Source organism: Plodia interpunctella, chromosome 28 (genome assembly GCF_027563975.2).
Source record: "Plodia interpunctella isolate USDA-ARS_2022_Savannah chromosome 28, ilPloInte3.2, whole genome shotgun sequence".
NCBI lineage: Eukaryota > Metazoa > Arthropoda > Insecta > Lepidoptera > Pyralidae > Plodia > Plodia interpunctella.
The window spans coordinates 3,699,325-3,714,902 of NC_071321.1; the positions used below are offsets into that span (position 1 = coordinate 3,699,325).

Here is a 15,578-nt window from a genome sequence, read left to right on the forward strand (position 1 = left end):
GGTAAGTATATAGTTTGCCGAATAAAGTTTTTGTTTCTTTCTTTCATTCCTTATTTCTTTCTAAATCAGAATAATATCACTAGTTGTTCGTCGCGAACTTAGACTTCACGAACACGATAAACTTTTCCTCTTCTTATAAACTGTTCCAACTCCTGTGCTTAGGTGTATGGTTAAGAAAATTCTAAATTCTGTGGTTGTAGCACATGTGTAATGTGGTTGTGATGTACAGTTACCCGCGGGGATGGGACGCCTAACCTGTCGTATAAGTACATAACCACGCTCCACTTGACAATAAGTATTGTTGCGAACCAGTACTCGCGTATGACCAATAGAGATTTCGCAATTCTGTACAATCTATAAAATTTCTATCAATACTTTAGTTTTAATGATTAATTTTATAGTTTAATTTTAACCCCCGACGCAAAAATAGGGGTGTTATAAATTTGACCGCTATCTGTGTCTCTCTGTCTGTGTACGTATAACCGTAGCTCGTCAACGGGTGAACCGATTTGGATGCGGTTTTTTTATTTGATACCAAATTTTTATTGAGTGGTTCTTAGATATGTTTGATCGGTTCGGCCGTTCAAAAGTTGTAGCGAAATGAATATTGAAAGTCGGGGTTTTTTTTAATTTGTCTAACAAATAAACTTGTGACAAGCTTTTATTTAGTTTCACCTGTTCCGTTGTCTGTCTGTAATCAAATCTTGCAAGTTAGATTTCTCCTACTTCCTTGACCTACAGAGTTTAAATTCCTGAGAAAGGATTTCTATTCTATTGAATTGGTGACATTTTACCCGAGCGAAGCCTAGTCGGGACGCTGGTTAAGATAACCCTTCTCTTCTTATCATACTAGCTTCGCCTCGGGGATTCGCTCCCGTGGGAATTTCGCTGTGTTTTAATCTACTCGTGTACCGAATTTTATAACAATCTTTAGTTTAGATTAGAGAAATTACAGTAGATTTTGCGTGAAAGGGTAACAAACATACATACAAATACACACACACAGACACACATCCTCACAAACTTTCGCATTTGTAATATTAGTAGTATATAACCCAGAATAACACATAAGATACTTTTTATCCCGAAATTCCCACTGGAGGGAAGCCCAGCTATTAATAATTTATTGTTTTATAATAAGAGACATAGCAGTTACAGGGACTGCCAAACACTTCCATGCATCAGAAGCATGTTTGGCGATTTATAGCAGACAAAACCTAGCGAATCCTGGGGCCCAACGCGGGAGAAGTAGCCACGGAAAAACGCTCAGATAAGAGAGAGAAAAGAGCTATGGATTTCCCTTCAGTAATTATTTTATTATATCACTGTAAGTAGTAAAACAAAGTCGCTTCCCGCTTTCTATCCGATTCATAGATAAAAGAAAAAAATAAATAATAAATAAATGGAAACAAACACAGAAACGATCGGTCACAATACACCCAGAACCGCAGATGAACATTTGTGATCACAGGTACAAATATTTTGTCCGTTTAGGGAATTGAGCTCAGGACCAAGATAGCGGACGGGCGTGGGGACCACTACGCCATTTGGGTCGTCAAATCTCTTGCCAAAGTCTTGATGTGGATTTTAAAAAAATATATATCGATAGTGTGCATAATTTATTATGGTTTTACCCGAGCGGAGCCGGGACGGGCCGCTTGTATATATATTTTACACTGAAACTGAAACGAATCCTTAAGATTTACGAGCTCGTAAAGTCGTTTCTCGACGTTTACTGCCCACTTTGAATTATTTACGACGGTAAAAAAAAGTATATATTGCACACTAAAGAATGCACTAAAAACATTTTTTTTTTCAGAAAAACTGATTGAACCTATTAATGTAAGTGAAATTTTTGAAAAAAAAAATCAGGATTATATATATATATATATTGGTACTAAATATTTCATTTTGGTATTTTATTTATCGATTTCGAAGTTTAGAAGTCTTATTTGAAGGCATACCTTGTCCTCGTACAGGAATTCTGGTACTTCTTTGGTCTTGATTGTCCTCCATATGCCAAGAATATTCCATTTTACAGCCAATAAATCATTGTCTACAGACTTATGTTACGTCGACAAAAAAACCGAGGCGACACATTTTCTTTGCCCGTTATTAAATGTTCATAAAAAAGTTAACGTCAAAATTGTCGCATTATTTTTTTTTTTTGCTTTGTCACTGGCCGTTTACATAATTATTTTTTTTAATCGATTAAGTTTCGAATCACTTTTTTAATGGTCAATATTTTTTTATTGCACTTTAAAGAATTCTTGAATATGTCTATGGCTTCTGAAACTAAAAAAATGTTCACTTTTAAATTGAATTTAAATATATTGATTTATTTAATACTGACTGATTTTATTCACACAAATAATTGTTAAAATGTTTTTGATTTTTAATTACAAATACTTAAATATTTTTTGTTTCTTTAAAAATACGTCCGTCACTAGAATAAACTTGAAAGTCACTGAATAGTATCATACTGTTTTTTCCACCCTTGCGTGAGCGAGCAAGCAAGCGTGACGACCCATTAGTTAGACGGAGACAACTATATCTCACCTTCCAGCTTTTCCGTGAAAAACATTACGAGATTTTGGGAAATTTTGTTGACCAATAGAAATTCTTACAGAACTTAAAGGGCGGGGCCAAAGAATACCGAATTTTGCATGTAAAGTCACGAAAATGCTATAGTAATTGTAACAATTAATCAAATTATTAAAATGTGTGGTGTAATTTTTCGTTTTTATATTGGACAGCATAATTTTGTAATTTAAATAAATATTTTACGATCTGGGGAGGCTCGATTCTCATGCAATCGAAATATCTTTCATCGATTTTTCCAAATATTTGAAGCAAATTCACAATCGAAAATTTTCGATTCGATTCGACGTTCAATTGATCTTTATTAGCTCTTTCGCCGTCGCGCGTTCTTGGTTGCATTCGGAGATGTAACACCACGAGGCAACTCAGTGTAACGTCTTAAAATGTTTAACATTCAGCTGTCACTTCTTTTTTCTTTTTTTATGGCTTCATCGTTCGCCAAAACGATGATTTTGCCACTTCAGGATCGAGAATAGCACTATAAGTATACTTAGTAAAAATAAATAAATAAATATATTAGGACAAATCACACAGATTGAGCTAGCCCCAAAGCAAGTTCGAGACTTGTGTTATGGGATACTAACTCAACGATACTATATTTTATAACAAATACATATATAGATAAACATCTAAGACCCGGGCCAATAAGAAAAATATCATTTTCCATCATGACCCGACCGGGGATCGAACCCGGGACCTCTCGGTTCAGTGGCAAGAACCCTTACCACTGCGCCACCGAGGTCGTCGAGAATGATATAGAATAATACTTAAACGTCATTATTGAGGCGTACTCTCTGTAACACTATATATCACACAGTCTCCTATCGTACTTTGTCTGTAAAAACATTTATTTTTGCGTGTGTGATCTATACATATAATAAAACTGTAAGCGCGCTATGTCTGTACATAGGAAACATTAAATAAATATAGGGGGTATTTACGGGACTAATAGATGCCAAAACAACTTTTTTTAGAATTTTTCTCTCCGTCTGTCTGTATGTTTGGTCGCATGACGCAAAAACTACTAAATCGTATAAAAATAAACACAACAAAAATTTTTTAAACAACTTTTATAAAATTTGCTTATGATTTGCACACAATAACTTTGAATGAATTGTGATTATCACAGTAATTTTTTCATTGGTATTTTTTATAATATAACTAACTTTTGCCCGCGGCCTCGCCCGCGTAATTGCCCGGGAGCAGTTATTTTTACCCTGTCAATGAACCCTGAAATGTCCTTCTCCGTACTTCAAACTGCATGTATGCAAGATTGGTTGTGTAGATAGAGCGTGAAGAGGTAACAAACAAACTTACTTTCGCATTTATAATATTGCCAGCGTTTGACCGCGGCTTCGCCCGCAGGAATTTCCAAGGAAACCTTCTCCACACTTCAAACTGCATGTATGCAACATTCCAAAAAAATTAGTTTAGTAGATAGAGCGTGAAGAGACAACAAATTTAATAAATAAATAAATAATAATAAATATATATATTAGGACAAATCACACAGATTGAGCTAGCCCCAAAGTAAGTTCGAGACTTGTGTTATGGGATACTAACTCAACGATACTATATTTTATAACAAATACATATATAGATAAACATCCAAGACCCGGGCCAATCAGAAAAAGATCATTTTCCATCATGACCCGACCGGGGATCGAACCCGGAACCTCTCGGTTTAGAGGCAAGCACTTTACCACTGCGCCACCGAGGTCGTCTAGGTCGATTTAGGTTTCGATAGTCTTCGAATATACATAAAAATAAAACAATAAAAATTGTCATCTGTCCTACTGACAATATTTTATGATTCTAAATTTATGAAGTGCATCATAGGGGCACAATATCAAGTTTTCATTTCGCTTGTCTAAAATACATAGTTTTCGATATAGTATAGATAAAACTCCGTCATCAAAACTAAAGGTGGAACGCAATGACGCATATAAAGGGCGTCAGGTGTTAGATCAATCGCCTGTGACTACAGCTTGGGTTCAGCTGGGCTCACGAATATTTGGTCACGGTTGAAGATTATTCCCATTAAAAGCCATGTCTCATTGCCCGACTGCGCTCCGTCGTCGTCTCCGTCGACAGACAACGCAAAACAACACTTGAAATTTTTCAAAATACCTAGTATTAATGAGACTGGAATCGAGCGGGAATTGAACCCGTTAAATATAAATAAGTTAAAAATCATGTGTTTCAATGTATAACAAATCCATTTAAATAGATGCTTGAGTATTTTCAAATAACATAATTTCTCGCATGTAACACTACCTGTACTTGGTTCCAGCTGAAAATCAGCGCCTTGGCTTGATACCTTGGCACCATGCTGAGCTGGTCGCCATTTCGGCTTACATATTTTATTCGATATATATTTGTTACTCTTTTGTATGTTTGGATTTTATGTGTTTGCCGAATAAATGATTTCTTTCTTTCTTTCTTTCTCTCTAATGACAATACTGTACGCCGGCGTGAGACGTGAAGAGATGAATTAATTCAGCCGAACTGGCGTGGTCTCGATAGCTCAGGTGGTAAGAGCACTGTTCTGGATAGACAGGGGCGCGGGTTCAATACCCGCTCGATTACAGAATTTTTTCATCTCATGAAAGTTTTCAAAAATAAGTTAAAGAGCAATAACAATGTTTGTGTCAGTTTTAAAACCTATAGAAAACAAACGGAACACGACGGACCTACTACAACGTGCACGACGCGGAGCAATGGGACACCGACTCTAATAGTATCAATATATGGTTAACAAAAGTAGAACTTATATCAGTCGATCAACAAATAATCACTACATAGCATACAAGTTTATTTGTTAGACAAATTAAAAAACGGCGACTTTCAATATTCGTTTCGCATAAAAGTTAGCTATATCAAATTAAAAAAAAAACGCATCCAAATCGATTCACCCGTTTATGATTAGAGGTGCATAATAAATTTATATTTTAAAGTGAAGCCCTTCTGGCATGATAGGGACCAACCATAGTTATTAAATTCAAATTCAAATCATTTATTTAGAAATTAGACCTTCACAGGCACTTTTTCTCGTCAATTTTTATATTAAATAATTATTTCTTACAAGCTACAAACTACTGGCAAATGCCAGTAGTTTGTAGCTTGTAAGAACGACCACTGCTGAGAAGAAATGCCCAAATAAACACATTTGAACAGTGTTGGTCCCTATCACGCCAGAAGAGCTTACCATTCTTGTTTCTTACAATGTTTTTTTCTAATAATATATAAAAGTACATAATGTACATAGTCAAAAGGTATATCAAAACAGCACTCTGATCACAATCATAACCTGTTTTGATATACCTACCTTTTGACTATGTACATTATGTACTTTTATAATATATATTATTAGAAAAAAACATTATATCGATATATTTATTCTGGGACCAACTGTTTGAATGAGTTTCTTTCGGCATTTCTTCTCAGCAGTGGTCGTTCCGAAATGTTAGTAGTTAGTTAGCTTTGGTAAATATCATTTAATTTAGAATATAACGTGATAAAGTGCATGTGAACGCCTAATTTCTGAATAAATTATTTTGATTTTGTTTTGAGCTCCGACGCTCAACGGCCGAGAAAGGAACCGGAGAAACGAAGTATAATATTTAACGAAGCCCAGTGCCCCAGCAGTGAGAACATTAGTGGCTCGTGAATGGGCAAACATAACAGAAGCTTGCGTGACACGAATACCCCCTCATTACAGCAATTACAAATTTAATATTGACAAATCACGATAAACTAAACGGTGTTTGGTCAACGATCAGGAGACACCCCTCAAATTAAACGTGAAACGAGTTCACATTTGGTCTCAGGTTCAAATCCTACTCGTGCCACATGAGTCTGTAATTCTGTACACCAATCTGACTCATGTATAGTGGTTTTCATCGACCACCACTTGCTTCCGCTGGTGAAAACGTGAAAAAAAAATCATAGAAAACTGTTTTATAAACATACATCTTAAGTACAAAAGTGACGACCTCGGTGACGCATTGGTAAAGTGCCTTGCCTCTGAACCGAGAGGTCCCGGGTTCGACCTCCGGTCGGCTCTTAATAGGAAATGATCTTTTTCTGATTGGCCCGGGTCTTGGATGTTTATCTATAATATGTATTTGTTATAAATTATAGTATACACAAGTTTCGAACTTACTTTAGGGCTAGCTCAATCAGTGTGATTTGTCCTAAGTACTATATTTTACTATTTAAAATCGCGCACGTAACGTTTTGCCATTGAAAATATATATATCACTCGCTATTCTACTCGTCACTTTACTCGCCCAATGTAAACAAGATCAAAGGTCAGCTAATAACAGACGTGGGAATTAGGGTCATTACATATTGCTAATTCGATACACAGACAGGTGTAATTTTAATAACATATTATTCGATCGTGATGCGTATATCCTTGTCCACATCGGCTTGGGTTCGATTCCCAGTCTTCTTGGACCATACTTTCTCTCGCCTTATCAGACGTCGGGTCTCCTCATAGAAGACTGTCTTTAATAATAATAAACATCACACACACATAGTCCAAATGACGTAGATCCCGTCTCGGCAATAGTCTAGCAGTCGTGGAGGGCTGTCCGTTGGTGTTCCCCGATGGTACACCGAGGGATAGATCTCTACAGATGCAGCCATCTCATTTTAGAATAAAAAGGTACAAAAATGCCTCTTCAATGTTGGCTTCGGCCCCATGAAAGCCTCAAAGGACCGGGTCGCAATGGACCTGTGACTGAAATTGCATACCAACATAATAATAAATCTTTATTTCGGACAAAAATCCATACAAATGTTATAATAGTTTTTGTGGTTCACATTTTTTTCGTCCTCGTTACACATTAACTCCCTAAAAAAATCTCAGGGACTCGTGTACCAAATTTCATAATCAATCCGTCCAGTAGATTTTGCGTGAAATAGTAACAAACATACACATAATATACATCATCACAAACTTTCGCATTTATAATATTAGTAGGAGAGTTTCCATCACCTTCGTCAGTTACAAGAGTTAAAAATATTTTTTTTTTTTATATCTTTGTTACCTATCATTAATCTAATTATATTTTCGCGAACCCGAGATTTGAGCGGACGAAATAAGACGCGGGCGAAGTAGCGAGCAAAAGCTAGTTTCAGAATAAATGAGTAGAATTTTCAATTTGAACTTTGAATGTGTATCTTTTTACATTCCGCCTCAGTAACCTAAGCGAACACAAGTCTGGTACATTATTATTTTAGCTGTGTACGTTACCAAAGTTAAAGCCAGGTTATTGTTAATCAATACTGGATAACTGCCGCGTCATTATGAGATTTTAGCCATGGCAACCATTTTGTTAGTTCAATAAGAATGTTCTTGATGAAAAATATGGATTAAAAAGGCGTAAAACAACAGTTAAATTTATCAAGTCAACAATTAAGATTAGACAGAGCGGAAGATGTACTTGTGGCGTTTGTTTCCCGCACTAGAATAGGATTACTCCACATCCTCCCGTGGATGTCGTACGAGGCGACTAAGGGCAGCTGATTCTTGATCCTTAATCAAACCTACTTATGAATACTAGTGTTGCCTACTTTAGCATTAAATACGTTTGATTGAAGTTAGCCCGAATCTTTAAAATTTTAATGTCTATATTTAAGCTGGATCTGCGGCGTCACAGTCTCGAAATGTAACCATAAAGACGTAAAGATAAGAAAGAGAGCTATACAGCAATTTGAAGAGAATTGCTGTCGATTGAATTCATAATTAATTATTGATTAAATTCATCGAATCGAGGTCATAAAACCATCTATAGTAGTTGAAATTTTTTTTTTTAGTTTACTTTCTAAAGTTGATCCTGGGCTTCGAGGCATCACGATCGTCATACCTGCGAATGTAACCAAAAACAGAAAAAATCATAGGAAAGTGATGAATAGGTTATTTTCATTCAAAACCGATCAAGGTTATACTAACCAGCATTGCATTTATGAAATTATCGATCAAACATTTTTGTAACCACCTGAGTATTTAAAAGGGGCGGAGTTTGTCCTACTACGAGGGTAGAAATGACCAATCAGGGGCTAGATTTTAAATTGCGAACGCGTGCCGATGCGTCGCCCGCTTTCCTACTAGGTAATGTCATGTTGATGATTACCAAAACATTTGTATACAGGCTGATTATTTTTGATCAATTTATGAAACACTAGCTGCGCCCTTGGGCTTCGCTCCCGTGGGAATTTCGGGATAAAAAGATCCTATGTGCTGTTTATTTTCTACCCGTGTACCAAATTTCTCCGAAAATAAATAAAAGATTAAGAAACTCTCTCGCTCTATCGTACTATCGGCGCTTGACACCGTTCCAAATTTCATAATAATCCGTCCAGTAGATTTTGCTTGCAAGAGTAACAAACATATACATACACACATATATCCTCACAACTGAAGCCAAAGAATAAGGGTTTTCTCCGAGTTGTATCGGAGTAAAAACGCTTTTAATGATCTTGAGTATAGGTATTTTGCCAGCTCCACTTTGTCGCCGAACTCAGACACATGCATTGCGTAGTTAGTATGAGAGCTTTTATTTACCGTAATGAAAAAGCAACAAGAAGCAGCTGAAGTTTGGCAAACTGTTCGACGACAGTGTGAAGGCGTTAGATACGTTCTTGCAAGTACTAAAGTTGTTTTTGACGTATATTGACGTGTATAGACTAAAATTTGACGTCATTGAGTTGACGTCGATGCATTATAATCAAGATATCAATTTGGGTTATTCCGGATGAGTTTTCTGTTAGATTTTCCGCTAGCAAAATATAATGTACAAATCTACGTATTATATTACAATTTTCAGATATTTCCTTTACTTTTCTTTATTGTGAGTCTTGTATATTGGATCTTTTTGCAAAATTTTATGATTCTAGTTCACCGGGAAATCTTACTAATATTATAAAGGCGAAAGTTCGTGAGTAAACTAGATGTTGCACGGGGCTTCACGCCCGTAGGAATTTTAAGATAAAATATAGCTTATAGCAATCTTGAATAATGTACCTTTCTAATGGTGAAAGAATTTTTGAAATAGGTTCGGTAGTTTCGGAGATTACCCGCCTCAATCATACAAAGTAACAAACGCTTACCTCTTTATAATAATAGTACAGATATAGATATAATTTCGCATAATTATATAAGTTTGATTCCCCTGTGTTGTATAAATTAGCCTCGAGGCCACAAAGTGGCCTCGTCTGTCTCTGCACCAAATTTCATTGAAATCGGCCCAGTAGTTATTGAGATTATTTTTACAAAAATATAAATCTTTTCTCTTTATAATATTATTAGTATGTATATATTTCTTGTCCTTTTTTTAAAAAATATTTTGTTATTATTAATCAGTTTTAATAATTTTTCTTTTAGTTTAATGTAAAAAAAAGTATTGCGCTAGTGCCAGCACCGGCAGTAGTGAAAACTTGAATACGTTGTGCATTTTTGACGTCTTACGAAGTCACGTGTCCTGACGCGAGTTTAACATTTTTTTACCCATCACAAAACAGTGCACAACGCCAACTGCCAAAGAAGTTTTCACTTCAAAATATTATAGTACTTTAGGTATGGATAATTTATAAAATTTATCATGTTAAATGTTGACACAGCCTGTATTGCACGACACGATTGGCTTCGTGACTGCCCAGAATATTAAGCATAATGAAGGAATAATGTTTAATTGCTTTTTAACTATAATTTTACAACCATTTGTCGTCAGTGGTTTGTCTGAACTACATAAATTAGGGCGGAAGTTTTAACACTAAACTTCAGTGTTCTCACTATATCGGGTCGATTCGCAGTGAGACGCAGCGAATCAATCACATTGCGGTGTGGTTGTCGTCGCGTCACAATAGCGCACTGTGATTGGTCAGCTGCGTCTCACTGCGAATCGCCTCGATTGTGAAATGTAAATAGCAAAGTCGCACACGTTTTTCCGGTTCCTTCCGCAGCCGTTGATCGGAGCCCAGGGTCCGCATTCCCTACTCTTTTTCCTATTTCAAAACGAATTATGACATCGTATCGAAGTATTAAAATTTTGGTCCACTAAATGGAGTCCCTGTACTTAACCACTGCGCCATTGATCGTCAATCTTTTCCGCTCCTCTAACGGCCAAATCCAATCACTAGTGCCCTAGTCACCTAAACCATTCATTGGACCTTGGATTCGAATGCGCACACGAAAACTACTAACTTGAGCAATGAACAGAGTATTCAGTAATGCAGAAAATCGACTGTTCGGAACAAGGTTGGTTAATATTAGGGTACCGTATCTATATCGTGACTAGTTTTTACCGTGGTATTGCCCGTGTGAGCCTCAGTATCATTTGCCTTTCTAAATCTTTTATAACATTGTAATGAGTCACTCATCAAAAATCTTTACATACAAACTTAACCTGCCGACGCGTGTCACCCGATACACGCGAGCGAAAGAGCTAAACATATATGTACTTAACGTATTCTTGTCTCAACTGATTAATTGTACAGAAATACTGACGGACAGACAAACTAATAACAGAACAGTACAGAACTCTAAAAATGAAAATATACGGAACCTATGTGTAAAGATTTACCTTGACATTCTTCCATTAACTTCAATCGGTTGACTTCACCAGTCCAGGGTTCGAATTAAATGACATATTTTTTGTGATAGTAAAATGTAAATTGTAAATTGGATTTAACTTCCTACTGAGACAAGCTAGTAGTTTGTAGCTTTGATAAATATTGCATCATATGGTACACTCTGATTGGTGGCAAGTGAAATTCTTGCAGTTTTTTTGGTAAACACTTGTGTTTTGAAAATACAAAATTTTGCTTCACGGCATTGCTTAGTAGAAAAAAGTATGTGACGTGCAAAAAGGCGGTAATATGATGTGACACAAGAAACGTCAAAATAGGCTATCACAGATATAAAAAAAAATGGTTGCCTGTAAAGTCGGTTTTACGGGCGAAGATTTTACGTGACAACGTCTTTTTACGCGCGCGGCAGACCGATCATAGTTGAGTGGGAGAGAGACGCAAGGCATTCGGCGGGCCTCTCTCTCGTTCGGTGACTCATCGTAACGTTACCGGGCGTTACACTTTTTCATAAGTGACTCCCAGCCGCAACCTAATTTAAGACGTTGTCACGTCAAAAAATAAGGCTTAATGCTTAAGCTGAGCCGCAACAAATATTATTTAGACGTGTAAAAGTGCATGTGAAGGTTAAAACCAAAGACATGAGTAACCAAACCAAATATGATCAAACAAAACAAATCAGTACACAATGAAAGTAACATACAAATTGTTGTGGTTGTATTTTTGTTTATTTTTTATAATTTATTTTATGTTATTATCATTATGTAAAGTATTATGTAAACAACAAAATATCGTATTGTTTTTGTAACAAATAAATCCTACAAATATTATAAATTAATGCGATACTTTGTGAGGATGTGTGTGTGCGAAATCTACTGGTCGGATTGTTATGAAATTTGGTACACGGATAGAATATAACCTGGAATAACACATAAGGTACTTTTTACCCCAAATTCCTACAGGAGCGAAGGCCCGGGGCGCAGCTAGTATTAAAATATTTTCGTATTAAGTCCACAGTTAGCGTGGTAGCTGTGTATCATGATGAACCCGCATACAGTCCACTCTTGTATATTTCTATAAGTAGATTTGGTCTAGCGGTTATTTATATTACTACTTTGTGTTTGTTAAACTTGATTTTGACGATCTCGATGGCGCAGTGGTGAAGTGCTTGCCTCTGAACCGAGGTCCCGGGTTCGATCCCCGATAGGGTCATGATGGAAAATGATCTTTTTCTGATTGGCCCCGGTCTTGGATGTTTATCTATATACGTATTTGTTAAAAAACATAGTACCGTTGAGTTTGTATCCCATAACACAAGTCTCGAACTTACTATGGGGCTAGCTCAATCTGTGTGATTTGTCCTAATATTTATTTATTCTTGTAATATAACTAATAATGTTGTAATCTATATATATGTCAGCCATTATAAGAAAACGCACAGCTTCCCTGGTTCACCGAGTGCGGAGCAGCACCAACATTCTGGTGAACACGGTGGCGGCTAGATTGGACGTGGACAGTGCTATTATGAAACACTGGACTCGCGTTAATCTAGCCAAAGACACTACACTGTCAAAAAACTTTAATGTAGATTTACTAACATAGTTATAAGTTCCTCTGTTACTAACGCTTTATGGGCTATGCCTGCAATAAATTATTTTATTTATTTATTTATTATTATTTGACGACCTCGGTGGCGCAGTGGTAAGATTCTTGCCACTGAACCGAGAGGTCCCGGGTTCGATCCCCGGTCGGGTCATGATGGAAAATGATCTTTTTCTGATTGGCCCGGGTCTTGGATGTTTATCTATATATGTATTTGTTATAAAATATAGTATCGTTGAGTTAGTATCCCATAACACAAGTCTCGAACTTACTTTGGGGCTAGCTCAATCTGTGTGATTTGTCCTAATATATTTATTTATTTATTTATTTATTTATTATTATTTATATATGGCCGTCCAAATCAAAAGGGACATTCGGTCGGCTGGTACTTAAATCTTTATTGCCGTTGTTCGAATACAAAACAACGACAATAAGGGCGTAAGTGCCCGGCGCCATAATTTGATTTGGACAACCACATTTGTTCGTTACGTTAGTTTAAAGTACGGAGAAGGACATAGGGTACCTATCATCCCGGTAAAATAACAGCTCCCGTGAGAAATCACTCGGCCACAGCCGCGGGCAACAGCTACCTAGTATCCGAATAAATAATCTTAGATTCGAATGAAAAAGATTCGTGCATCAGTCTTCAATTTATGTTAGAAACATTAATATAACGCGCACAATAAACAGTTCTATAGTGTTTTTTTTATTAAGAATTCCGTGTTCAGTAAGTTCCCACGGCAAATACAATGCTCAAATGTGCACAAAATGAATGGAAATGAATAAAATACTTCATTGTTGGTGCTAATAAACGTTTGCACACCTGGATTGCAACGTGCTCGCTTTGAATACAGTCGACTACATGTCAAGTGTTCCTCACGACATCTTTCTAATGGTCATCACGCCGGACTGTTACACCTGGAGGTCCCGGGTTCGATCCCCGGTCAGGTCGAGATGGAAAATTATATTTTTTCAGATTGGGCTGGGTTTTGAATGATTTTTACACGTTATAAAATATTGTATCGTTGAGTTAGTATCACATAACACAAGTTTACGACTTTCTTGGCTTTAGTAATGGAGTGGTTTGCCATTGCCTTCTCCATTTCACACACAAGTAAATAATCAACCAGTGTGCAGGTTTCCTCACGATGTTTTCCTTCACCGGAAGCAAGTGGTGGTCTATGAAAACTACTATATATGAGTCAGATTGGTACACAAACTCATGTGGCACGAGTAGGATACGAACCTGGGACCTTTCGATCCACAAGCGGGCGTCAACAATTACACCAGCACCGTTTCTTATATATTAATTATTTACATATTAAGTCTATTTTTTATAATTGTCATCTAGCAATTTCCCAAAAGATTGTCTGGAAGAAATTATTTACAGCGACAAGGCAGCCTTTTGCAGAAAATTACCCAAATGAAGAGGTCACGCTACGTGTGATAATACATTTTGTACCTATGTATAGGTACTATGTAATTGATTTATGCAATAAATAATTATTGTATTGTATTGTAAATCTCCTAGATTTTCATCCCACAATTCCTACGGGAGCAAACACCAGGGAGACAACGTGTATTGATGTAACAAAACGCTGACATGTTTAAAGCATTACGTGTCCACATAACGGTGACTTATTTCTGTCTCTTTTTAACATCGTCCACAATTGAATTCCGTCTCTTTCGCTTTCATACTTCAAATACCATTGTTATTGTCGTACTATCCGCTGGGCATTGCTTTTTGAACTTATGTGTTATTCGATTTAATTAAACCAAAATTATATAGCCGGCTCCACATTATTGGCAAACATTTTGCTAAATTTTACTACATTGCCGAATTTTTCCTTGCTGTAAATAAAAGCACTCATACACAATTTTCTTTTCTGTTTGTAAACTACCACAATACATACAGCTTTCGCCCGCGGCTCCAACCGCGTCGATTTCCCACGGGAGCAATTGTTTTTTCGGGATAAAAGGTTATTCTATGTCCTTTTTCGTGTTTCAAACTACATGTATGCTAAATTTCAAGACGATTGGTTGAGTAGACGAGCGTGAAGAGCTAACAAATATTCACTTTTGCTTTTATAATACCTACTTGTTTTGTTCGCCGCGAAGAGAAGATCTAATGATATGAAAAATTCTGGAAACGAGCGTGTATTTAAACCACTTTGTAGGGTTCTGTACCCAAATGGCAATAAAGGAACTCTTATATTTGTACTATGATTTTAATGTCGCCAACACATTGCCGACGCCGATATATGCAAGGGAAAACTGTTGATGCAACAAAATCAGATCAGTCGTTTTGGAAATATTCACAATTTTGTAAAAACTTATTGTGTTCGAGGTCTAAGTTCGCGGCGAACAATTAGTATTATAAATGCGAAAGTAAATATTTGTTACATGTCTACTGGACCAATTGTTATGAAATTACACGGGTAGAATATAACACATAGGGTACTTTTTATCGCGAAATTCCCAAGGGAGCGAAGTCCCGGGGTGCAACTAGTTTAGATATAAATAATAAGACTTATAATTTCCACCGGGGGTTAAACACGAGTAATTTTGCTCACTCTCCTGTGAGCTAGTTAACCATGCTATAATCTAGATTTAACTAAGGTCTACATTCCAAACTTCCTGTCAAAGAACTGGTTATTATCCGTGAGAAGCCCTCCTGGCATGATATGGTTATAACAACTTCAACACTGTTCAAATGAGTTTCTTTCGGCACTTCTTCTCAGCAGTGGTCGTTCCGTCCTTGTCCATACTTCAAACTACAT

The 15,578-nt window shown here is 36.6% G+C and overlaps 1 protein-coding gene across 2 annotated transcripts in view; it reads right to left on the reverse strand.

The window, feature by feature from the left end:
- LOC128681784 (uncharacterized protein) overlaps window positions 1-15,578 on the reverse strand; it is a 58,518-nt gene that overhangs the window by 39,099 nt on the left and 3,841 nt on the right. The window contains exon 1 of one of the 2 annotated variants that reach the window (XM_053765954.2): window positions 1,965-2,765. The exons of the other annotated variant lie outside the window; for it this stretch is intronic. Within the exon in view, the coding sequence (XP_053621929.1) occupies window positions 1,965-2,034 (70 nt within the window). The 5' untranslated portion in view covers window positions 2,035-2,765. Of the gene's footprint in view, window positions 1-1,964; window positions 2,766-15,578 lie in introns of those variants that run through there. 2 annotated transcript variants of the gene reach the window in all.